At 39.5% G+C, this 25,014-nt stretch overlaps 2 protein-coding genes across 3 annotated transcripts in view; both read right to left on the minus strand.

The window, feature by feature from the left end:
- Positions 1-2,492: 2,492 nt before the first annotated feature.
- EQTN (equatorin) lies at positions 2,493-9,414 on the minus strand. The gene is made up of 5 exons (XM_078061327.1): positions 9,112-9,414; positions 7,708-7,758; positions 6,383-6,448; positions 3,465-3,618; positions 2,493-2,993 (listed from the first exon to the last, which is right to left on the minus strand). Exons 1-5 carry the CDS (start codon positions 9,248-9,250, stop codon positions 2,711-2,713), a joined length of 693 nt encoding a protein of 230 aa, XP_077917453.1. The 5' UTR covers positions 9,251-9,414; the 3' UTR covers positions 2,493-2,710.
- Positions 9,415-13,123: 3,709 nt separating this feature from the next.
- Positions 13,124-25,014, minus strand: part of MOB3B (MOB kinase activator 3B) — a 204,158-nt gene continuing 192,267 nt past the window's right edge. The window contains exons 4-5 of one of the 2 annotated variants that reach the window (XM_036106384.2): positions 20,794-20,909; positions 13,124-13,231 (exon numbers count right to left, since the gene is read on the minus strand). In XM_036106384.2, coding sequence (XP_035962277.1) covers positions 20,886-20,909 — 24 coding nt within the window. In that variant the 3' untranslated portion in view covers positions 13,124-13,231; positions 20,794-20,885. Of the gene's footprint in view, positions 13,232-18,838; positions 18,860-20,793; positions 20,910-25,014 lie in introns of those variants that run through there. The other variant, XM_078061326.1, reaches the window with a different exon arrangement.

The following is a 25,014-nucleotide window of genomic DNA, read 5'->3' on the forward strand; positions in this document are numbered from 1 at the left end:
GTAATAGCCACTCTGTAGGAATTGCCCTTAAATAGCTAAGGTAGAGGAAAATAAAGTCCCTCTTTGAGGGCTGAGGAATAGGCGGAGTATGGGCATCAGAGAAAGGAAATAAGAGGGTGTTTCAAAATGCCAGAGAAACGGATAAGTTAAAAAGTAATTGGTTTTTTTAATGTCCTTTCAGGGGAAACATCCAGAGAATCTGCCCAGGAAATGCAGGTTTAGTCAGTTAAGGGACAAATCAGAAGCTTCCCCCCTACCCCCACCAGCCTGGGCTGTGTGACCCTCTTCTAGCTTCTAGACTAGGAAGTGGGGAGAAGAAGGTGGATACCAGTAAGGACTACCTGCTATTTTTCATGCCCAACCACCCCCCACCATAACTTGACTGCACGTTACATGGTATCTGCAATGGTATCTGCAAGCTATCTCCACTGATGAGAAGTCAATTTCTAAAAATATGGTTAACATCTCTTTGGGCCAGTAAAGCCATAGTAATGCTATAGTGATTAACTTTCTCACTCTATAATACTTTTTTAAGTACTGGAGTTCGGTGATTGAAACGTGACTTACACCTATTTCTGATCAAGGAAATTCTCGGCACCTCTCAAGGGTGGGTGGAGAAAACAGGTGGGAATGGTTGGTAGTCAACCCCTCCTCAAGCCCACCTGACGTTCTTTCCACGAGCTCTTTCTCACCCGTGGATTCAACATGGCTCCTCCGCACCTTGAGTACTCCCAAGCAGCTGCAACCACCTGCCTCACTCCGTTCCCACCGCATGTCCTGGTGGCTGAACTGGCAAAACAAACGCTGGCACAGACCCCCGGCGCTGTCAAAAGGGCACGGAAAATGGCAAAAGTAACCCGCAGAGGGTAGCATGGGCCACTGCTCAAGGTCACCCCCACTGGCTCAGGAACTCTGCCCACTACCAGCTAGATCTGAGGTGCGCTGCCGGGCCACTTCTTTTCCCTCAAGGGTCAGTCTTATATAGTCCATAGCTACTCAAAGGCGGAGCTTCTGAGCTTTCGCAACCAATGGTGAGACGGGCTGGAGTCAGGGCGGAAATCAGGGACTGAGCAAATGACTCTGAGAATGGTTGGTAGGGGACCTGGCAGGTGAGTGTAAAGAGTCCGTCTGTCCTCCGTGGGGAAGGTTTATAGAGACCTAAGCTAGAAGTAGGGAAAGCAATTTCCCAAGAGCTAAAAGGACCCTCAAGGAACCTCCTGCCCTATGTATGTGAGGCTTACCTTGCTCCTGACAACCTCCTTTGACTTTTGTTTTATTTGACTAGTAACCTTCGTGGATCACAGAGAGAACCTCGCTTTGGAAGCACATCTTAGCTTTGCCCCTCTCCAGCAGGTGATCTTAGGCAGGGTATCTGATTTACCTGATTTTTCATTTCTTGATCTGTGAAAGAAATGTGCCTTTCAGTGAGATGTAATGTACCAAACCGCCTAGCATTTAAAGTAGGTGAGAATTTACGAAGGCGATAAAACCTATGTTCTCTCACCCCCACCCCCAGCTCCACACATATCCACAAAAGATCTGACGCATATTCCCAAAATCCTTCCAGATGAAACTAATTCCTCAAAGGGAAACAATATCCATATTCCATTGGTCTTCTTTGAAACTGAAATACTCCTGGGATGGATGGCCTCATAAGTGACTGATAACTCGATGACTTTTAAACAAGAATGCTAGGAGTCTTGTAGTTATCCGAAAGGGCACCTGCACCCCAATGTTTATAGCAGTAATGTCCACAATAGCCAAACGATGGCAAGAGCCCAGATGTCCATCAACAGATGAATAAAGAAGATATATATATATATTATATATATATATATAATATATATATATATTACTCAGCCACCAAAAAAAAAAAATCTTATCACTCTCAAGGGTATTATGCTAAGTGAAATACATCAATCAGACAAAGACATTATATGATTTCATTCATATGTGGAATTAAAAAAACAAAATATAGGATCATAAGGGAAGGGACAGAAAAATAAAATAAGACGAAATCAGAGAGGGAGACAAACCATAAGAGACTTAACTATAGGAAACAAACAGGGTTGCTGAAGGGATGGTGGGTGGGGGGATGGGGAAGTGGGTGATGGGCATTAAGGAGGGCACGTGATGTAATGAGCCCTGGGTATTATGTGCAACTGATGAATCACTGAACTCTACCTCTGAAACTAATGATACACTATATGTTAATTAATCGAATATAGGTAAAATACAAATTTAAAAAGTGGTAAAAATTTAAAAAAAGAATGCTAGGAGTCTCTAGTACTAATTTAGTTTCATATCTTCATAGGGCATAACTATTTTGCCAGTAAAACACAAATAAGTGTATTCTTTTTGCTTTGGTGAGGGGGGAGGGGTGTAGGTAGTGGTGATTACCCTGAAAGTCCCCAAAATGCCCCCCCATAAGATAGATATCTAAATGTCCTCATTTTAATGTTAACCGGCCTAAAGTGAATAATTTTCATAAGTCACTGTCCAGAATTATTTTTACTGGATGAGTTTTCCACACCTTAAATTATTTTCTTGTATTTTTTTCCATTATATAATTTTTATGGCTGAGATAATTTTATTGAATATGTCCTCCTTTTCAGGCACCAGAAAATTTAAGTTTCTCAGCAGAGTTTCCAAATCATGACCTTAATGGAGTCACAAAGAAACTTCTTTTCTGACAAAAACTTAAAGTCGTCTATTCATCAGTGGGTGTTTCTTCGCTTGGTTCCTCACTCTGAATTAAATCTGACTCCTCATTCCCGCCTGTATCATCTGAGGCTGTGGAAACAATGTCCGTCGTTCTAGATTTTGACTGTGTCTCTGTTCTTCTCACTTCTGAAGAAGTGGTGCCCCAAAACGTGCTGCTCTCAGCACTCTTAGAAAATGATGTGTCTGATACACCTTCTGATGGATGAAAATAAGACAAAGTTGCCAGCTCTGGGTTAACGGTGTATTCAGTCTGATGTCTACTTTTATAACTGAAAAAGAAAACATGTATCAAGAATTGTTTTTAATTACATACATTCGCAGCTCAACTCAATTTAGAAAAGCATCACAAAAATTAAAATAACATATTAATTCTGTCCAATTACTTGGTACAACACCATATAAATAAATGAAAAATGTTAGACCCTAAGCAGATGTGCTGTTTAGAATAGAGTTCATAGCCCTTTTGATCCAAGGCTAGCAAAAAAGAATGCATATCTAGATTCTCTATATCCTTTCCAATCGACGAGTGTTATTTTTATCTCTAGATGACTATTTAATATACTGGGGAAAAGTTCTCCCTGCGAGACAGCCCCATGCTCCTTTCTGAATAGGAGAAATGGAGCCTAACGCAAGATCTTATAAATTTGGGAGCCACATTTCCTAAACAATGTACCAAAGAGAGGAGGGGGAGAGCTTCACATCATGCATTTTCCAAAGACTCCAGAGGTTTGCGGACTTACTTAATTGTCTTCACTCTGTACAGCATGGCACTGCAGACTGCCAAGAGGATAACAAAAAGGAAGAGGGTCATCAACGAGATGCCCAGCATTAATTTTAACTTGATTTCCTGTAGCTTGGTCAGGGTGTCTTCATTTGTAGCATTCAAATCAGAGTCTGAGAGGAAAGAAAGAAAATGCAATGGAAAAGAGTAACTGTTTCCAGCATGTTTTCCTGGATGAGTAAAGAGAGCAAAGCAACTGAAGAGAAGCCTTCACCATCCAGGGTATTCACTGTGCACCCTCATTTGTCTCATGCGATGCAAGGAAGACTATAGGCTACTCCCTAGGGCTAAGTACTCTTTGCTTGTTTTGTTGAACTACCACAATAGTCCTGGAGGAGCTGTTCTTAGCTCCATTTCACAGGATCACAGAAGTTTATAAATTTGCCCATGGCACATAGTGAGGAAGTGGCAAAATCTGGTTTCAAAACCAGGTTACCAGATGCTCAAATGTGTCTACAGCAATCTTTCTCCCTGACTAATAAAGGCCATTTCAAGACTCTGAAGAGATGACTATTAAAAATGTGACGAACTTACACACCAGGGCCTCGTCTTTCAGAAGAGAAAGATACCCTTTTACTGTTGGGACCTGCATTGAGTTTTCTCTGATGCTAAAAGGATGGTGTACCAGATGCTTTCTCCATGAAGTTTAAGAACTGCATCTGTCATTTTGTTACTGAGATCACCCTAGTGTATTTGATGTTAAAAAAGAAATGAAAATCTACTTCTTTCTAAAGTTAGATAATAAAAATCATGTCCAGATCCAGAGATGTCTAAGGTCTTTTTACTAAATCTATTAATGAAAATACATCTTTACTGCCACATTTTACATTTTCCTGAATTTCTGTCTGACTTAATAGACATTTACTTAATGGTGACTTGAAATGACCATGTTCATATTTCTCTCTTCCCCCAACTTGCTCCCACCCAAAAGTTCCAAAGGTTTTCATTATTTTCTAGGTCATGGTGTTTTGGTCATAAGCAGTGGCGAGCTCATGTGTGTATTCCCTGATTCCGTAATTGTCAAAGTGCGCTCTTAGGCCACAAAGAGTGAAATGTATACAGCTATCAGTGACTATTATCTTGACTTTGAGGCAGATTCTTTGGGGAATAATCAAACAAATTATGTTAAGAGGGTCTGTGCTCCTGAATTGCTCTGCTACTCCTTAAAAGGATTTTTGTAAAGAGATGTGCTTATAGTACATTTTGTTTCTCAAGGTGATGGTCAAAACTAGAGAAGGGTTTGGAATTCCCCACCACTAGAAATAGTGAGAAAGCTAGTTACAAGCCTGGGCAGGTTTTCTAAGCCTCAGTTCCCTCATCTGTAAAATGGAGATAATCCCAACTTCATGGAGTTGCTGTGAGGACTGACATAATAATGTATATAAAGGACCTGGCATGTAATATGTGCTCCATACATGATAAAAAATTAATCATGTTCAATTTAATTACTTGGAAAGACAAAATATTTCTAAAGTAACACAGCATTAGTCATCCCCATATATAACTTTTCTAAACAAAGACTGACTCGATTTTCTTAAAACCCTGCAAGGCAAATGGCTGTATTTGTCAAATAATCCAATGCAGAATAGAGATGTCAGTCCTTAGATGTATCACCAGATGCTATTTTTTTCCCCAATAGTTTATTTGTAGGACAGAGGCTTGGGGGAAGTTAATATATTGCCTTGTGAAATTTTCTATTGAAATCAGGAGTTCTTTTACTCATATAAATATAATTCATGAATGAAAATTACAAAAAAACCTGCATTCAGCAGCAGGAATTCTCTCATTCATTGCTGGTGGGAATACAAAATGGTATAGCCACTTTGGAAGTCAGTTTGGTAATTTCTTACAAAGCTAAATATAGTTTTACCACACAATCCAGCAATCACAATTCTTGATATTTACCCAGAAGAGTTGAAAACTTATGTCCATACAAAGACCTACACGTGAATATTTATAGCAGCTTTATTCATTATTGCCAAAAATTGGAAGTAATCAAGATGTCCTTCAGTAGGTGAATGGATAAAGTGGTATATCCACACAAGGAAATGTTATTCAGTGATAAAAAGAAATGAGCCATCAAGCCATGAAAATACATGGAGGAATCTTAAATGCATATTACTGAGCAAAAGAAGCCAGGGTGAAAGTCTACATACTTTACGTTTCCAACTATATAATATTCTGGAAAAGACGAAACTATGGTGATGGTGGAAAGATCAGTGGTTGCCAGGGATTAGGGACAGAGGGGTGGATAGGCGGAGCACAGGGGATTTTTAGGGCAGTGAAATTAGTCTATATGATTGTGATGGTGGACACATGACATTATGCATTTGTCAAAATGCACAGACCTGTGCAACACAAGGAGTGGACCCTAATGTAAACTATGGACTTTAGTTAATACTAACATACGGATACTGGCTCCTACATTGTAAAACCCGTACCAGACCAACACAAGATAAGAATGATAGGAGAAACTGAGTTGGGGAGATATAGGAGAACTCTCTGTACTTTCTGCTCATTTTTTTCTGTAAGCCTAAAACTGCTCTGAAAATAGAGTCCACCAATTAAAAACACCGCGTTATAGATATGATTCACTTGCCTACTCCTCTGTTTGGTTTATCTGTTTTAGGAATAGAAATCACAAAACCAGAAAATGAAAACATCCCTCTGCATATGTGGCAACTGGAGAATAATGCTTAGGGACAATCGCTTTTTAAAACAGCCAATGTCCTCTCTGAAATGACGTTAGCCACCACGCTACCCTTTTACGTACATTCCACGTTACTAGGGAAAACAGGGTCGTCACGCTGTGAAGTCACACACTGAAATGTGTGCCGGCACTTATGCATCTATTTAATTGAAGTATTTTGTTCTTACTTGGAATTGGGCGAAATAATTGATCTTTTTCTTCAATCTCCTCAACTGTTGGTGTTGCATTTAAGGCTGTTAAGACAATAAATTGGTGTTATGGTAAACAAAATTCACTCACGAAAATTACTGTGTGTGTGTGTGTTTAATATAGAGAGTTTATTCTCATTATTCATGACAGTTATGCTCCGTAAAGTCACGGGAACACTGACTTCGTGAATACTGAATTGTTGCTCCTGGGGGAAATGCAAGCTTAGGTTCTTGAGAACCTCTGGTCACAATGTTTTCATCAACCAATCAATACATAACTTGCTTGATGTGTGTTTCTGTTTAAAGATACTTTATTTAATGTATATTGCTGATTCATTAACATTGAATTCATGATTAATGGCGTTATAGCTCAAGCCTAAACAAAGTTTATCTGACACATATTTTCTCCATAAGGTATATCACCGCCTTCTTGTGCTCAGGAACACTAACCAGCACCTTAATACTACACTCGGGGGCCATTTTAATTAGCAAAATCACTGACTGAAAGCACAAAAATGCAAAACACGTAGCACTAAATAGACAACAAAAAGGACACTTAATTACAGTCTAAGAGCTGCAGAAGAAAGGCAGAGTGTTGCCTTATTCTACCTCCGCTGGAACATGAGTGTCAGGCAATTAAAATTTTTTGCTGCTCTGTGCATGTCTGCAAATGACCGTGAAAGTGATTTGGGAGGTTACAAATATATTTTAGATGTAGGTAAATTCACAAATACAAAACCTGCAAATAATGGGAATCAACTGAAAATGGTATATATTTTGTGTTTACAAAGCGTGCATATATGTGTGTGCTACATGAATTCCATTTATACATGTGTGCATCTACATATACATTTATATGTGCATATATAAGACATGCACATTACATCTACACATGTATGCTTATATGTTTACGATATATGCATTACTTTATACATGCATATATTTTGATATATACTTTGCATTTGTTCACATATCTCCATGTGCTTACATGCATTCTGCCCCAAACACAAAAAGGGACTACATTGAGCAAGAGCCTTATTTAAAATTTTTAATCATAAATAAACTGAATGACAAGATTGCAACATTTATAGGAGAATAAACTTTTGGGGGAGAGAACAAGAAAATGTGCAACACGATCAGTTTTGTGGATTTGTTTTGCATTTGCTATTACACGTGATAATGGCAGCAGAATGTTGATTTATTAATTCTTAATATTAGAAGTATTTACACTGATCCTGGCTTTCTTACATAAGAAATTAGAAAACCAAAACATTTTCCCAGCTACCTAACTACTATGAGTTTACCTTTAGCTAACATTGTCCAAAATGCAGGCTCATTTGGACGCTTGGTTGGTTCTGTTTAAAAAACAAAATAGAACAGGATAACTAAGTAAGGTAAGTTCACTTTAGTAAATTTGTGATAGAGCATTTATTCACTTGTTAGTTTAGTCATGTAACAGTTATACCTTGAGCTTCTACCATGTGCCAGATGCTGTGGTTGGCATTAAAGTTCAGAAATGAAGAAGACACAGGCCTTATGGTGACGGAACACACTCTCAGTTTGGGAGGCAGATGAGAATCACTGTTAATTATGATGCAGGATAACGGGGCAGGGGGTGGGGGGCAGGGGCAATAGAAACGCACAAGTGGTATGCACAGAAAGCCCTAACTCTAGTTGCAAAGGCCAGAAACCCTTCGAAAGGGAGATGATGCTCCAGTATAGGCTTAGAGGACTAGAAATTGCTTGCCAGGCAAACAAGGCAAGAGTGAGATCATTCCACTGAGTCATGAGCAGATTTGGTGAGTTCTGAGAACCTCAGGTAGACTGGAGTGAAGATAATGGATGGGGAATGTGACCAGAAATGAAACTTGAACATTTCTCAATGGTCAGATTATTTCATATTTAAATGCCTGGTTAAGAAATTGGAACATTAAAAAAAAAAATACGTAAATAAATTTAAAAAAAGAAATTAGAACATGACCCAAGCCTAGTAGTAAATTACTGAAGATATTTTAGAAAGGAACACCACCAGGATGATGAGATTTCTATTTTTAAATATATCAAAAAAAGTGACTAAGATTTTTATTTGTTTTAGTAGTGTTAAAGATGCAAACTAATTCACAGTAACCATATGAGAAACATACTTGGATGCTTCATGTAATGACAGGTCCATTGTCTTCAATTAGACCACTCATTCAAGGCCTTAGAGGAGAGCCATCCTGGGTTGTTATGGTTATACAAATACTTTATAAGGAACAATATTCTTTGCAGGAAAGTAAAATGATGATTTTGATTTTGAAACCTGTCACTACCAACCCCCGCTCCAATAATTTTAGGAAACACCAAAAATTGACTCTAATTAGAGATAAATTTATTCCTCAAGCAGATAGAAATTTTTACATTATTATTTAAAAATAATATTAAAATGTATTAAAATATGCTTATATATCTCATGTAAGTATAAATGTAATACATTTTATTAAAATAAATTTTATTTTAAAAAGAGCTCACATCCTATCCCGTCAGGTAAATCTAAAAATTGACTCAGATTTTCACTGTTTAAAAGATTTTAGAGTGACTTCAAATGGTAGCTGTATAAATTCTTTAAGCATGCTATTACTTTATGAAACACCCAGAGTAGTGAAACATAAATTAAATCATATAATGATATGCTGCAAGTATGACTACAGTTTAGAAATTTTTAATACTTTGATTTTTTTTCCCATAGGGTTCTGTAGGATTTTCTTCACTATTGCTTTTTCCAGTATGTGATATAGTTGTTTCATTGACGAGTTTATCTGCAAAAAGGGATAACAGATTATCAGAATATACAAATATTGACAGCATCTGTGATTAGGCATTTTTTTAAGCTAAAAAATGGAACAAAGAAAAAGAAAAAAAGAGAAAGATGTTGACATTTTCCTGAGATATCATAAAGGAGGGGAAAGAAGAAGGCATTGAAGAATGAAGTTTTGGGATAACGGGTTGCCTGAGAGGGGATTAATACACCTATAATTTGTAAGAGAGAGGAAAAGCTGGGACAGGGGGGTTGGGGGTGGTTGTGGTGGTGGTTATAAGCTTCCTTTAGAGGTAAAAGAGATGTATTGGATGAGAACATTGGCTTCAGATGTTTCCCTGAACAGGACTTGAAGTGATCCTATCAGCCCCGGATAGCTTGGTTGCCAGTCAGGGTTAGAACACAGAAGAGGAAGGCACATCAGTATCCTTGTAAATCAGAAACATTTGCATGTTAACTACTCAAAACAGAGTTTTGGGTACAACGATTTGGGGCTACAAATCAAGGGTTTTCAGGCCTGATTTAGTATATATCTCAGTCTATAATGTGTCCATCTTCTGGAGGAACGTCAGTAAGAGTGTATTTGGAATGTGACTGGGGGACATTTTCCACACACACCACCCACCCCCCCTTGGTGGCCATTTCAGTTAATTTTGTTTAATACGGGAGTCAATGAAGTTCCACACGAAGTACAGGCAATCTCTCCATAGAAGAAGTTCTACAGAGAGGCAGAATGAATTCAGACTGAGCCTACCAACAGCACCATGACAGGTGCCTTGTTGGCAAGAAAGCTATGGAAAAGAGTCTGTTACCAGAGTTGACATGATTCAGGCAGGACTCCAACAAAATTGGTAAGTAATCATTCAACTCTGCTATGTATCCCTCATACTTGGAGAAAAGTGTGTGGATTTTCCCCTCACAGTTCTGGGGACTAAAAGAATTGTTAGTCAAAATTATTCTGGAGAATTCCATCTCCTTGAGGGGCTTGCTCCTCTAGAACGTCCCTACCATGTTAGTATATCTCCTTCTGTCAGAGCCTGCATTTAAAAGGGCAACAATTTCTTATCCCAATCCAACTTTCTTTGACAATACTTTGAGGACCTGAATTGTGGGAATAGAAATTAGGGTTTTAGAATTTCTTCCATTGGTCCTATGGTCCTCAATAATCCATCTCCTAAGGGAATTTGAGCTACCCAGTCTGTTGAAGACCTGGCTCTCTGTTTCTTGTCCCAAACAACTCAAGATGATATTTGCTGTGTACAAGCAAAATTCCCATGAGTGATTTGTTTAATTAACATATGCCCTTGAAATGTCCCTCACTTATGTCCCAAGGTTTAGAATTACTCAAAATATTCCATTATTGTCAAATAACTTTATTAATAATTAGGTATTACTGAGTCTGGCTTTCCCCAATATTGAAGCTGCTAAAGCCAGAAACATTCTCTCTTCCCTATTTAATTTTAACCTCTTTTCCTTGTCTTCTGTTCTATGCTCTTGTGTTTCATAGATATGAGCTGTTGATACTTCGTGGTGAAAGATATGGATATGTCCTTCGGAGACTTTTAATGGCCTCCGAAGTCACATGATGGCAACAGTTTTACCTATCAAATTAATTACACTTGGTAGAAAGATGCAAAAAGGAAATAAGAACATTTGAAGTTGAAAGTATAAGTAGAAAGGAATAAAAATGTGGGTTTAAGAAAGACATACAATTTTCTAAAACCCTAAATCTAGTCATTATTTTTCTTTCCATGAAACCCAAAAATATGAGGCTAAGGTATGTAAGAACCTCCTTGACTTCTGACTTTATTAGTGCAAGGGACATGGAGTCTCCTTATTTAGGAACTAAGATTCCCTGACCCTAGCTCCACTAAGACGTTTTTCCTACGTGATACTTTCTATTGCTGTTTGGAAATCTTGCTTTAAGGGCTTTTCATATTCGCAATGGTTACTTTCAGTACTTTCAGTACTTACAGTTTCTTAGAGCAAATTGCAAATCAGTTGTTGCTCTCACAGATATTTCAGACTGGCTGCCATTTGGATTTTGCGTTGTGAACACATCTAGAAATACAAGATCAAATGTTTTCAGCAACTAAGTCACTTCTTGTTCCTTTAAATTTTTCCTCATCTGATTTGAATGGATATGAATAGGCAAATCACAGAAGTAGAAATAAAAATACCCATTAAACATAGAGAAAAATACTCACCTTCATAAGTAATCAGAATGCAAATGAAAACAGTAATGGAAATTTCTCACTTATATTCACAAAATATGATCAACAATATTCATTGTAGGTGAGATTGTGGGGCATTCTTAGAGGATGTAAATCGGTAGATCCTTTTTGGAGGGCAATTTGCTGGTATCAATATTTTTGAAGATTTACTCTTTATTAAGCAATGCCCATTACCTGATATCTATCCAAAGAGAGATACACCCAACTGTATATGAGAAGAATGTAAAAGGGAAAACCTGCACATAATCTAATTCTTCAAAAAACAGTGGATAAATTATGGGACATGATTTATGGAATACTAGGTATCCACTAAAAATAATGAGGCAGATGTGAAAAGAGCTCCAGAGTTGTTAAATGAGAAAAGTAAGTCATAACACAATTTCTTAGGAAGATCCCATTTGTTTTGTATATATTGTGTGTGTAAGAAAGATTTTTTTCTTTAATCAAAGTAATCATCAGGCTCTTGGTTTATTTACCCTCTGGATATTTTAAAACAGAGGTACACCCTGAAAAGGAAATGATTGCACCATTTGCACACCATAGGCAGAAGCCTGGTGGTGATAGATTAGATAACACTCCTGACTCTGGCTTTGGTAGTATGAAATCTGGCAATTGACCTAAGAATCAGGTGTTTTTTTCACCTACAAAGGAAGGACATTGATTCACCAAAGAGAAAAGAGAAATACAACTTATGCATTATTATTATCAAAGTACTTGAGTGTATATATATGTATATATCTTGATTGTATTCCTGTTTTTCCTTTGATGAATGTTAATAAGGATCCCAAGATAACTAGATTTAATCTTAATTTGCTTTTATTTTAACAAGAGTTTCTTGAGTGGTGGACCTTATAAGGACACGGAAAGAAAGACCATATGAGTAATGATGAATAAACTGAAGTTTGATAGACCTTTCAAACATCTTAAAGTCATCTTGTTATGGGTTGAATTTTGTGCCCTGCCCCCAAGAAAAGACATGTTTAAGTCCTAACCCCCAGAATCTCAGAATGTACCCTAGTTTCGAAATAGGGTCATTGAAGATATAATTAGTCAAGATGGAGTCACACTGGAGTATGGTGGGCTCCTAATCTGATATGAATGGTGTCCTTATAAGAAGAGGGAAATGGACACAGAGGCACAGCAGGAATGCCATGTGAGGATGGAGACAGAGACTAGAATTCCCTGCTACAAGCCAAGGAATGCCTGGGGCTACAAGAAGCTGGAGGAAGCAAGGAATGATCCTCCCTAGAGGCCTTGTAGAGAGCATGGCATGATCAAAACTTTGATTTTTGGATTTCTGATTTCCAGAACTGTGAGAGAATAAATTTCTGTTGCTTTGAGCCACTAAATTTGTGGTACTTGTTTCAGCAGCCCTAGGAAACTGATACCCACCTCCAAATAAATTTTGGTTAACTCACCATAGAATTAGATCAATTGCAAATCACCATAATGCCATGGTGAACTCTGTTATTTATAGGAAATTACCAAAAGAACCTTGTTAAACTTCATAGCATCTCATGAAAAAAAGCTGTAGAAAATAAAAATTTCATTTAACACACTGAAACATTTATAAGATACATGAGAATTTAAGAAGTAGGAAATAAAATTATAGAGTTTTTTAAATGTTAAATCAAGCCAGTATAACCAGCTTTTGTATATGTGCTACTATGAACTTTAAAGACTTACATTGTTTTATATCTTTAAAATAATTGCCATTTTTCTCATTAGTAGGAGTATTCTCCTTAATTTCCGGTTCCTGTTTATATTCTTTTGGAGAGTCAGGCAGCCACATATCATCTGCAAAATTCATGATAAGAAATATGTTGAGTTCTTTTACCACTTTCTTTTTTTTTCAATTGCATTTTTCTACAAAGGATTTGAGGCAGAGATTTAAAATGTAAATTATGCCATATTTCCAATAATAAACTTTGTATCATCCTATAGAAAACTGTCACATACCAGTTTTCTAGGATAATGGGTCATCTTTCTTATCTGCTCTTTCTGTAAAACCTTTAAATGCTTACTCACCACCACCATGAAAGGAAGTTGTATTGGGGTACTGTAAGGAAAAAACCCCAGATACAAAAATAAACAATATAAAATTCATAGAGAAAATGGTTGATTTATCCAGTAATCTCCTGCTCCTCCTCAGAGTTTCCTTTCTGTTGCCCAGCCAATCCTGTAACTAGCTAGGACATTATGATGTCACTGCCAAATGGAGGTCAGAATGCTGGGGATGAATTTCCAAAAGTTTTGTGACTCAATCTGACATCTATTTTATCTGTGATACTATGATGGTTTTTAAAAATTAACCATTATAAGATTTTCTTTGAAAAGTAGGAAATATATTTTCATGAAATAATGTGAATTAATTAGTCATCAGATTTTAAAGAACCACTAATATTGTTGATAGCAAAATGATAACAGAAGTTTTTTGTTTTCAAAGCATTACTATATTGTATGTTCTTTTGAATAACTGCAAGAAAGCATCTGTTAAAAACTAATCAGAGATACCTAGATTCAATCCAATTGCCCTTCAAGTTCTGGTTCATGAGCTATCTTAACTATATAATTCCTTAAGAAAAGTGTTTTGAAACTCATCTTTTCCCTGCTGATGAGTGATGTTGAGCATCTTGTGTCTGTTAGCTATTTGTATGTCTTCTTTGGAAAAATGTCTATTCATCTCTTCTGCCCATTTCTTAACTGGATTATTTGTTTTTTGGGTGCTGAGTTTGATAAGTTCTTTATAGATTTTAGATACTAATCCCTTATCCAATAGGTCATTTGCAAATATCTTCTTCTAATCCATAGGTTGCCTTTTAGTTTTGTTGATTGTTTCCTTTTCCTTGCAGAAGCTTTTTATTTTGATGAAGTCTCAATAGTTAATTTTTGCTTTTGTTTTCCTTGCCTCAGGAGACATATCCAGTAAAAGGTTGCTATGGCCAAGGTCAAAGAGGTTACTGCCTGTGTTCTCCTCTAGGATTTTGATGGTCTTCTGTCTTACATTTGGTCTTTAATACATTTTGAATCTATTTTTGTGTATGGTGTAAGAAAGTGGTGCAGTTTCACTCTTTTGCTGTCCAGTTTTCCCAACACCGCTTGATTGAAGAGACTGTCTTTTTTCCATTAGATAGTCTTTCCTGCTTTGTCAAAGATTAATTGACCATATAGTTATGGGCTCATTTCTGGGTTTCCTATTCTGTTCCATTGATCTATGTGTCTGTTTTTGTGCCAGTACCATACTGTCTTGATCACTACAGCTTTGTAATATAGCTTGAAGCTTGTGATGCCTTCATCTTTGCTTTTCTTTTTCAACGTTACTTTGTCTTTTCCAGGTCTTTTGTAGTTCTATACAAATTTTAGGATTGTTTGTTCTAGCTCTGTGAAAAATGCTGTTGGTATTTTGATAGGGATTGCATTGAATGTGTAGATTGCTTTGGGTAGTATAGATATTCTAACAATATTTATTCTTCTAATCCATGAGCATGGAATGTTTTTCCATTTCTTCTTGTCATCTTCAATTTCTTTCATCAATGTTTATTAGTTTTCAGAGTATAGGTCTTTTATCTCTTGGTTAAGTTTATTTCTAAGTATCTTATGGTTTTTGGTGCAGTTGTAAATGGGATTAAGATTAAGATTCATTAAAATACTCAAGTATCTTAATGAATGGCTTCAGATAATAAAACCATGTATACAGTGTGATGACCCCACAGCATCTGCCTTGCAGTGAAAAATGCCAGGTTCATGGAGATTACCCTTTGGCAGTGGTCTTCCCCCTGTGCTTTTTTGATCTGTTTGCAGTTTTATACCTATGTCCCAAATGCTTATTACCAATACAACTGTTTAACAACTATATAAAAAGTTATATTATCTGAGAATATATTAGGAAATAAATCTTTACTTTTGACAGAAAACCTCAAAGAAAATGGATTAACAAAAGGTTGTTTTACTATGTTTTCACTATATATAACAAATGTAAATTTTGTACAATAAATATTTCCTAGGTTAAAAAAAAAGAGTCCCTTTAATATTTTCTGCAGGGTTGGTTTAGTGGTCATGAGCGCCTTTAGTTTTTGTTTGTCTGGGAAACTATCTCTCTATTCTGAATAATAACCTTGCTGGATAGAATATTTTTGGCTGTAGATTTTTCCCATTCAGCTTGTTGACTATATCATGCCACTCTCTTCTGGCTTGCAGAGTTTCTGTTGAGAGATCTGTAGCCAGCCTTAGGGGTTTTCCCTTATAAGTTAGGGACTTCTTTTGTCTTGCTGTTTTTAGGATTTTTTTTTTCTTTATCGCTATATTTTGCAAATTTAATTACAATATGTCTTGATGTTGGCCTGCTTTTGTCAATTTTGATGGGGGTTCTTTGTGCCTCCTGGGTCTGGATGTCTGTTTCCTTCCCCAGATTTGGGCAATTTTTAGCTATTATTTCCTCAAATAAATTTTATGCCCCCCTCTTCTTCTTCTGAGACTCCTATGATACAAATGTTATTACCTTTGATGGAGTCATGGAGTTCCCTAAGTCTATTCTCATCTTGCATAACTCTTCATCCTTTTGTTCAGCTTCATTATTTTCTATTGGTTTGTCTTCTAGGTCACTAATTTGTTTCCCTGCTTCTTCCATCCTTGTATTCATTGCATCAGGTCTGTTTCGAATCTTTGTTATTGCATTTTTCATTTCTTTTTTTTTTTTTAATTAATTAATTTATTTATTTGACAGAGAGAGAGACACAGCGAGAGAGGGAACACAAGCAGGGGGAGTGGGAGAGGGAGAAGCAGGCTTCCCGCAGAGCAGAGAGCCCAATGCGGGGCTCGATCCCAGGACCCTGGGATCATGACCTGAGCCGAAGGCAGATGCTTAATGACTGACCCACCCAGGCACCCCTGCATTTTTCATTTCTGACTGATTGTTTTTTAACTCTTTTATCTCTGTGGTAAGGGCCTCCCTGAATTCTTCCATTCTTTTCCTAAGCCCAGAGAGTATCCTTATGATTGTGGCTCTAAATTCTCCATCAGTCATATTACTTATATTGGGTTTTGATTCGATCTCTGGCCATGACCTTATCTTGTTCTTTCATTTGGGATAAATTCTTTCATTTGGGATAAATTCCTCCATCTTGGCATTTTTTTGAAGTCTCTGACTTCTAGAAAAGCCTGCTATGCTTTCTGGTCCTGACAGTAATGGCTTTATGAAGAAGAGGTCATATAGTGTCCAAGGCCTGGCACTTCCAAGAGTGTCTCCGGTGTGTGCCGCGCACACTCTCCTGCTGTGTTTTGGCTGCTCTATCCTTCAGGCCAGGCATCTGCCGAGGGTCTCCTTGCCTGCTGTGGGCAGTGTTTGGACCTTGGTCAAAGTGTGGGGAGTTTTAACCAGGTGTGCTCTGGTCTGCTTGTTAAATGAGACCTGAGGCTACTTTCACTAGAACTGAAGCCTTGCAGAACTCTCTGTTCAGTAAATGAGGTGTGTACAGGGGTTTCTCCTGGTCTTCTGGGGAAGGGGCCTGCTGCCCTGGGACTGAGACACGCCTGCTGGAGAAAAACAGTCCCAGCAGAGCACAGGGGAGTGGCACTTGGTGTAAGGAGCTTAGGCAGCCGGTGTGAGTGCTGTGCTATTTACCTCAGGTGGCTCCACTTCTATGCTGAGGGGTGGCAGAGGAAAATGGTGCCTGTTGGCTTTTTGTCCCAGGAGACGTGACTCTGCCAACACCATCTCTCACAAATGTGCTCCAACAAGAGTGAACAGTCTCCCCCCGTGCACCTTAGGTGATCCTCAGATCGTGCCGTCTGCCCCAGGGTTGCTTGCCTGCCTTCACTCCAGGATTGGGCAGCACCCTCAGGGCTCTATCCCAGCCAAGTCCACTGACCTTTCTAACTCCAGTCTTCAAGCCCTGCTGATTGCAAAGTCTCAGGAAAATCAGCCCCTCTTGTTTTCCCAGCCACTGGCTTTAGGGAAGTATTTTCCTTGTGTGATCCCCTGTGTGCTTCACTCTCTCTCACCTTTCTCTGCAACCAGGGCTCCCTCCCCTCCATGGCACCCACCATCTGTTTCTCCCCCAAACCACATCTCTGCACCTCCTACTTTCTGTGATGTGGCCTCTTCTCTCCCTCTATTGTGGAGTTTGTTCTGTCGGTCCTCAGGTCCATTTCTTGGGTATTCAGAATGATTTGATAGTTATCTAGCTGTGTTCCAGGGATAAGGTGAGCCTAGGGGTCTCCTTCTATGCCAACAACTAAGCTCCCCTCCTCTAAGTTGCTATTTTAAAACTTCCGCTTAACCTAAGTCATAAGGAGGTTGCTAATTAATGGCTATCCAATCATCTGGGAAAACAGAGTGGATGCATTAGAACAGAGCAACCGGAACGTTGAGGTTGCTAAGAAAAAAGTGGAAGAATAGATTTACGGTGGGGTCTGGGAGTTTCACTTTTTTTTTTTTTTTGAGAGAGAGAGCAATTATGGCTGGTGGGGAGAGGAACAGAAGCTCCACGTTCCACACAGAGGCCGACTCAGGGCTCAATCTCACCACCCTGCAATCATGACCTGAGCTGAAATCAAGCTTAACCGCTTAACCGATGGAGCCACCCAGGAGCCCTGTGTTTAACATTTCAAAGCTGGAACAGGGCAGTATGATAATGAGGTCCAAGGACATGGTTTCAGATTGCTAAATTAGATTAGAGGGGAAGAGTGTTGGCATAGGGATGTCAAGTCAACTGAGCAGCCAAGTTGTTAGATGTACTGTCCGTGTGGCCAAGGAAGATCCCTACGAGAAGAATGAGAGGAACAGGGGGAAACTGGTGCCAAAGTCTTCAGTGAATTAGGGCAGCTTTGGAGGATGACTAAAAATGATGATTGTGGATGGGGCGGTAAATGTAGGGCTGAATGGTATAAACCTTGAAGGACAGATGGTATTTGAGAGCAGGAGTCAAGATCTTGAAGGAGCAAGAATGCCAACTCCACCTCAAGGCCCTGATAGATGCTGGGATACATGAGATAGAGCAGAAGGGCTTCTCTTCTAGAAGGCTGCCGTGAAGAGCCAGACCCCAGTTAGGACTCATACTCATACTAGATTGAGATGTGGCATTTATGACTTAACATTATAATATAAGCATCGTCATGAACTTAACATCTCTATGACATCCAGTTTAGTGAATATTCATAACTGGCTTTGGTCATTTGCCCTATTGTTTGTTATTTGGGTTGCTTCCAATTTTCCTTATTATAAACAATGAAGTAATGAGCATATTTATGACTCAGTTTTTTTCAGCACTTACGGATGTTTCATTTAGATAGTTTCCTAAAAAGGGACTTTTTACCTTAAAGCATATGAACATTTTCCCAGCTCTTGATGCTCATGGTTCCATACTCATCTTGGATTTTCTCTGCTCCAGCCCTGGCACCAAGCATTTCTCCAAGAATTCCTGGTTCCTTTAAGTAGAAATTAGTATTCACATGTCAAGATCTGGGCACTAGATGTGTTCGTTGAACCGGCATGTCACTGTCATCAGGCCCTCTCGGTGGACAAACACAGAATATATCGAGGGCCTAAGTGTCTGTGCATGCAATATACATATACATATGCACACACACACAGATGCTATTTCTCATCTGTAGGGGTGGTCACAGGAGTCCTGGAGAGTCTGCCTGCCCTCCAGGGGACGTCCTCTTCCAGGTGCAAGCAGGATCATGTGGAGAGTGACCAGGTATGGAAGGGCTGGGCTGCTCAAGCATATCAGGTGCCTCTACTCTAGGCCTTCAGGACTCCCTGGGGAAAACCAACAGCACCGCCACCAAATGAACTATTTCAAACAGCGGCATTACAAGCCAGTTGCCTCAGTCAGTGCTCTGCTGAAGGCGTAGGTTATGTACGCACGCTGGGGGAACGTAGCAGAGTGATGTTTATTCTTAGATCTACTTTCTCTATTCTTTGGGCATTGAAATGTCCTTTCTTCTATGAAACAAAGTGATGATAGATGGTAGCATTCCTAAATCACCCTCTATTGTTGAATTTTAAACTTTCTAGTCCACAAAATAAAAAAAAGAAATCTAGGAGTGAGAGGATTGTTGGCCATCCTTTCTAACCTGTGAGAAGCCTGCCTTGGGCCTCACCAAAGAGAGAAGTCTGTTCTGGTGGGAGTGGGCTGCCTCTGAAGGATGCTAGAGGGGACAAGAAAGGGGACATGATCAGGTCTGGAATTTGGAACGGGCACTCCGCAGGCTTCAGTTTGTGAAAAGTGAATGGTGAGAGAAGATCCTAGAGACAGGGAAAGCCCTCCCCTCACTTCCGTAGAGTGATGGGCACGAGCAAGGAGAGCCTGAAGAAATGCAAAGGTCAAAGAGAATGGACATGCAGGAAGAGGGACCTCTTTAGTTTAGAGGCTTACTTTCTAAGAAGAGTTTGAGCACACCTTTTCCTTAAACTGCTGGAGCTTATTTGCTATTTTGTTTTTCCCATAATTTCATTAAAATAAAGAGTCTGCCCTTCAGGACAATCTTTCTAAGAATGGTAGAGAAAAGGGTACAGTTTTTTTTTCCCTAAAAAATTTTTCTTCTGCTGCTAGCCAGACGAGTCTATTTTGGCAAGTCATCCATTGGTAATAGCTACTTTCTCCATTCTGTATTCACGTATCAACTGTATCTGAACTCTAGTAATTATCAGGTGTCTTCTTTGAATCCTCAGTGTCTCCTATCTGGCCCTAATGCACACCGCACCTTAGTAGCTACCTGACACGACTGGAGTAAGAATGAATGGTGAAGATTTGTACAGAAGGGAAAATCATTCTTCCCAAAGGGCTTCTAAACCAAGGGTTGAGAAAAAAACAGACAGATGCACGTAGCCAAAGCGAGAGCTGAGGCTTTCGTACTCCTGCCCCTGTGAAAACCATCTGATGATAGCATCTGTGAGGAGGTTGCGATGCTAAATGTGGACCTACTAAGAGTGTTCAGCCACAGTAGGGATGCAAATGTCTACTGAATCAGCTGGAACTCTGCCCCCCGCCTTGTCTTCTAGTGTATTCCTATTGCCAGATTTGAGGAGACAATCTTTACTTCCCTGTCCTTGGTATATACTAGTCTTTCCTGAAAGACTAAGTCTGGTCAGGAACAAATGGTCTCGTGGGACAATCGGCAGGTCTGCGCTCGGCATCAAAGGGGCAAGAGCTCTCCTGTACCCCTGACTGGTCTTGTCGGGCTGGCGGACCCTGAGCTTCCCCAGTTAGTCCTTCTTCCCCAGATGGATGTGGGGCTCGATTCCGGGACCCTAGAATCATGACCTGAGCCAAAGGCCGGCACTTAACCGACCGTGCCCCCCAGGCGCCCCCGGACTCACACTTTCTATGCCGGGAAAGAAACATTCGTCTCACCTGGTGTCACTTCCTCATCACAGCTTCCCAAGGGTCCTCTGGGCTTTTCCAGGTCTGCATATTGTGTGATCCTCAAGGTGAAAGCAGCTTTGTCACCAGGATAGCAAGTGAGCAACCTAAAAAGAGGAATGGAGGGGCCTATAACATAGTGATTAGCAGAGGGGGCTCTGGAGACCGACTGCCCGGGTTCAAATCCCAGCACCACCTCTAGCCAGCTGCATGACCTTGAAGAGGAGACTTACTCCACAACCTCAGTTTCCTCGTCTGTAAAATGGGAGTAACAACAATAGTATCCACTTCACAGGATGGTGGCGAGGAATAATTCAGATATTCCAACTCAAACGCTTGGCATGATGCCTAGCACCGGATGACAGTGAGGACTGTCCCTGTGTGAGCTCATCACCGCTGCCCTGCATGCAGCCGCCCTCCCTCTCACCTCTGGAACGGTTGTCACCAGTAGCTCCCTTGAAGAACGGTTGTGAGAACCGGGTGGAGAATATACATCAAGTACAAAGAACTGTGCGTGGCACAAAGTAGGTTAATTCCCAGCCCTTCTCCCCCCAACATGCCTTCCTAATTCCCCTGAAAGCTCTCAGCACAGCCAGTTCTTTCCAACACAGTGCCTCGGGAATCGATGAGCAGCAGAAGAGGTTCAGGCAAAAACCACCTCATTTCTTTTCCCTTCTTCTTTGCAGTAGGGGAGGTGCTTTAGTATTTTCCTCTCACATTTCTCTATCCAAGTAGCACAGAGTCTCTTTGCAGTCCCTTAGGAGGGATAATGCAAATTCCAATGAAATGTCATGAGCCCAGGGCAGCACAATCTTTTTTCTGAATGCAAACAGACCACATGGCAAAGACTGGCTTATGGCTCTTAGGGACTTTGTGGACTTGTAGTTTTTTATTTCTTTTATTTCAAACCCATAGGCTCACAGAGTTGTGGCAAATTCACTGTCCAGAGAATGCTCTGCCAGTTTGTAATAACAAAACTGTACCTGATGTTATCTGCACAACCTCAGGAATCTCGTGCCAAGGTCAGAAGTGCGAAATGGGGCTCACCTTTTGAATGACTTTTCTTTAACTTCCATGGTTCAATAGTTGGTGAATCTAATGATTTACTATTTAAAAACAAAAACCAAAAAACACCTCCCCCACTGCCCCTCTCTTGACAAATGCTGCCTCCTTCTATATTCTGTAGTTGAATCATTTTGTGGACAATGTCCGTGAAGCCCTAGGAATGGGAAGGTACAAGTCATTCATTTCCTCACAGCATATCTATTTCATTCAGCCTTAAAACACAGGCTGGGATTACTTCCTGACATAGTAAAGATCTCCCAGTGGAACAAGGAACTAGAGAACATTTACAGTCTGCATAACTCCTGGTGACCTCAAAGGAGTCAGGTGGAATGGAATGGATGCTGCTTTTCAAATGTAATGTGATTCCTATTCATTTCTGAATTAGTCCATGGAATATGTGCATTAAGAAATGTCACAGCCATGTAGTGCTCTCTAGCCTCTTGGTTACATATTTCTTAATTGTTCACATAATCGTATATTTTACATTACTGCTGAAGAATTAATGCCATTTAATTTCTTTAGTAGAGAAAGAAAATCAGCAAAAATTAACTGATAGTTCTGCAAACCTCTTTATTTTTTAAATTAATTTTTTAAATTTAATTTTAGAATTTTTGAATTAAAAAAGTTTTTTTTCAGTTCTGCAAACTTCTTATGGTCAAGGCTAAGATCTGCTTTGGGTGTTTATTAATTCTTAAAAGTCTGCTAGTTTTCCCCTAAGGATGAGTGAAATGTATGCTTTTTTTTCCATCTCATAGCAGGGAGCAAGACCTAGAAATTTCTTAGGTACCATTTTAATTGATCATTGAACACCTTGCTCCCACTGTGAGTCCTCCTGGACTCACTCACAGACCCCATCCTGGCCTCTGGTCTTACTCTCACACTGCCCACTCACAGACCCCATCCTGGCCTCTGGTCTTACTCTCACACCACTCAACACTTTGTGGACTAGCCATTCTGACCTTCTTGATGTCTCCCTGTTAGATCCATTGTCCCGCCTCATGTCAGACTCAGGGTCCACTTTGTGTTTGTAAATGCTGCGCATCTTGTGAATAGAAATACTTGATGATCTCAGTTGGACTGGTCATAGAAGCACTAATGCAATCACACTGACAAATGACCAAAAAGAAACTGAAAGCTGAATTGCTCCACCACACAGAGCCTGTGTCCATAGAGAAGAAGATAATCTGAAGAAGAGCTCAATGCCTAGAGGGTGAAGGTGTCTCCTGTGGCTAAGAGTGAGGGCTCTGGAGCACACCTGAGGGGCGTTAAATCCTAGCTCCATCCCCTTACTTGCAACTTTGGGCAAATTACTTGGGTAACCTTGATTGTAGAGATAAACATGGATAGCCAACCTCACAGGGCATTGAGTAAGATTATCCATGTAAAATGCTTAGAGTATACTTAGTCTATAGTATACACTTAATAAATGTACACTTCCTGGTGTATCATCAAATTAATATTATTATATATTGCTTTTAATTTATTTCTCTTTGATAGCAGACCTTAATTAGACACCTATCTGCCATTAATTCTATTCATTCATTCATTCATCAAAGGTTTATTAAGCATCTACTGTGTGCCAGACACTCTCTTCTAGGTGACAGAGATAGAGATCCCTGATGTGAAATTTATATTCTAGTGGGGTGGGGGACAGACAAGAAACAGTAATAAACCTAATAAATATCATATAATATAAATTATATAATGTATATATATATTTATATATTGTGTATATATATGATTTATATAAACACTACAGGAGAAGGAAAATTTGAGCAGAGAAAGGGAGCTCAGGAATCCTGGGGAGCCTGGGGGGCAGTTGTGATCGGCAGGGGCCTCAATGAGAAGGTGATGCTCCAGCTAGAACTTGAAGGGGGAGAAGGAATTGGCCGTGAGCCTATGTGGGGGAAGAGCATCCAGGCAGGGGAACACCCGGACAGAGGCCATGAATGTGAGTGTGCTCAGCATGTGCAAGTCCAGCTGGGAGGCCCGGGGTGCAGGAGTGGAGGGAGAAAGGGGCAGCTGAAGTTTTTAAGCAGAGTGCAAAGGGGGGCATTGTAGGGTTTTGAGCAGAGAAGGGGCTAGGTTCTCATCCACCGACAGGGCAGGGGTAGGCAGCCCAGTTCTTCACTTCCAGCCAATGTGAACTTTTCCCACTAGGCTTGATCCGGTCTAAAAGGCCTCCACATCTTTACCAAGATTTTGTCTTAACCACAGACTCACGTGGGTCAAGTATCTCTGTTGTACCTTCATGTGATTAGACTTCTGATAAGACAAACCCTAAGTAAAATAATTAACCTTTAGATAAATCAACAAGTCACAGTTCACGAATTTTCTGAATGCTGCTGCCTCTTGTGGTTCCGTCCACATGCAGTTTTTAGCAGTATCAAATACATCATCGCAGAGACCTATATATGCACAGTCAGAGCACAGTTACTTGTAACATTGTTTCTGAGTTAGTAAACAGAGGATTCTGTTGATACCTTTCCCCCTCTGTGTTCTACATAGTTCTTGAAAATGCTTAGACACTCTTTGTTGATCTGATACTATGTGAGATCATGTCTCAGTTGTATGATAGGATTTCCTCTGGAGCAGATATTAAGCTTCATCTAGTGCGCAGTAATACAGTTATAAACTCAATCATGGTTTATTTAGATCGGATTTCCTCATTTAGTTTTTAATCTATTAAGTACTGGGAATTTGTGCTTGGTTTTTGTGTTCATGAAAACTCAGATGAGGAATGCTGCATTAAAACAATGAGAAGTTTCCATTAACACACTGTGTTCTGCTGAAATCTACTTCACAAAGAAAAAGTAGAAAAATAGGATAAAAGATATAATTGTTATAAATGACACTACCGCTGCTTTTCAGTGACTTTTTATCATTTTGGTCAATGTAGCATTGAAGTTTGCCTGGAAGCAGAGCTGAAGTTTAAGAATTTAAAATAATTGAAAGTTGGATAGATGTAGTGACCAGCTTAATGTCCACGGGAGTATCTGGGTGGAGGGACTGAAGGCATCGGATCTGAATTTATTATCTTCTAAAACAGTTTACTATTTATTATCAGGAATACAGTGTAGGCTACTAGAAAGAACAACGTAATATAGCAGGTAGACAATATGTATAGGGATCAACTTGAAAATTAAA

The sequence above is a fragment of the Halichoerus grypus genome, chromosome 14 (assembly GCF_964656455.1).
Source record: "Halichoerus grypus chromosome 14, mHalGry1.hap1.1, whole genome shotgun sequence".
Classification (NCBI taxonomy): domain Eukaryota; kingdom Metazoa; phylum Chordata; class Mammalia; order Carnivora; family Phocidae; genus Halichoerus; species Halichoerus grypus.

What these genes read in the sequence shown, in the direction of transcription:
- EQTN (XM_078061327.1), bottom strand. Translation starts at nt 9,250, where the DNA reads ATGCTGTCAATATTTGTATATTCTGATAATCTGTTATCCCTTTTTGCA. An exon ending in CTATGGGAAAAAAAATCAAA is followed by an intron (nt 7,759 to 9,111) that starts GTATTAAAAATT and finishes TTTTTTAAACAG; the next exon opens with AACCAACCAAGCGTCCAAAT. An exon ending in TACAGAGTGAAGACAATTAA is followed by an intron (nt 2,994 to 3,464) that starts GTAAGTCCGCAA and finishes TTTCTTTTTCAG; the next exon opens with TTATAAAAGTAGACATCAGA.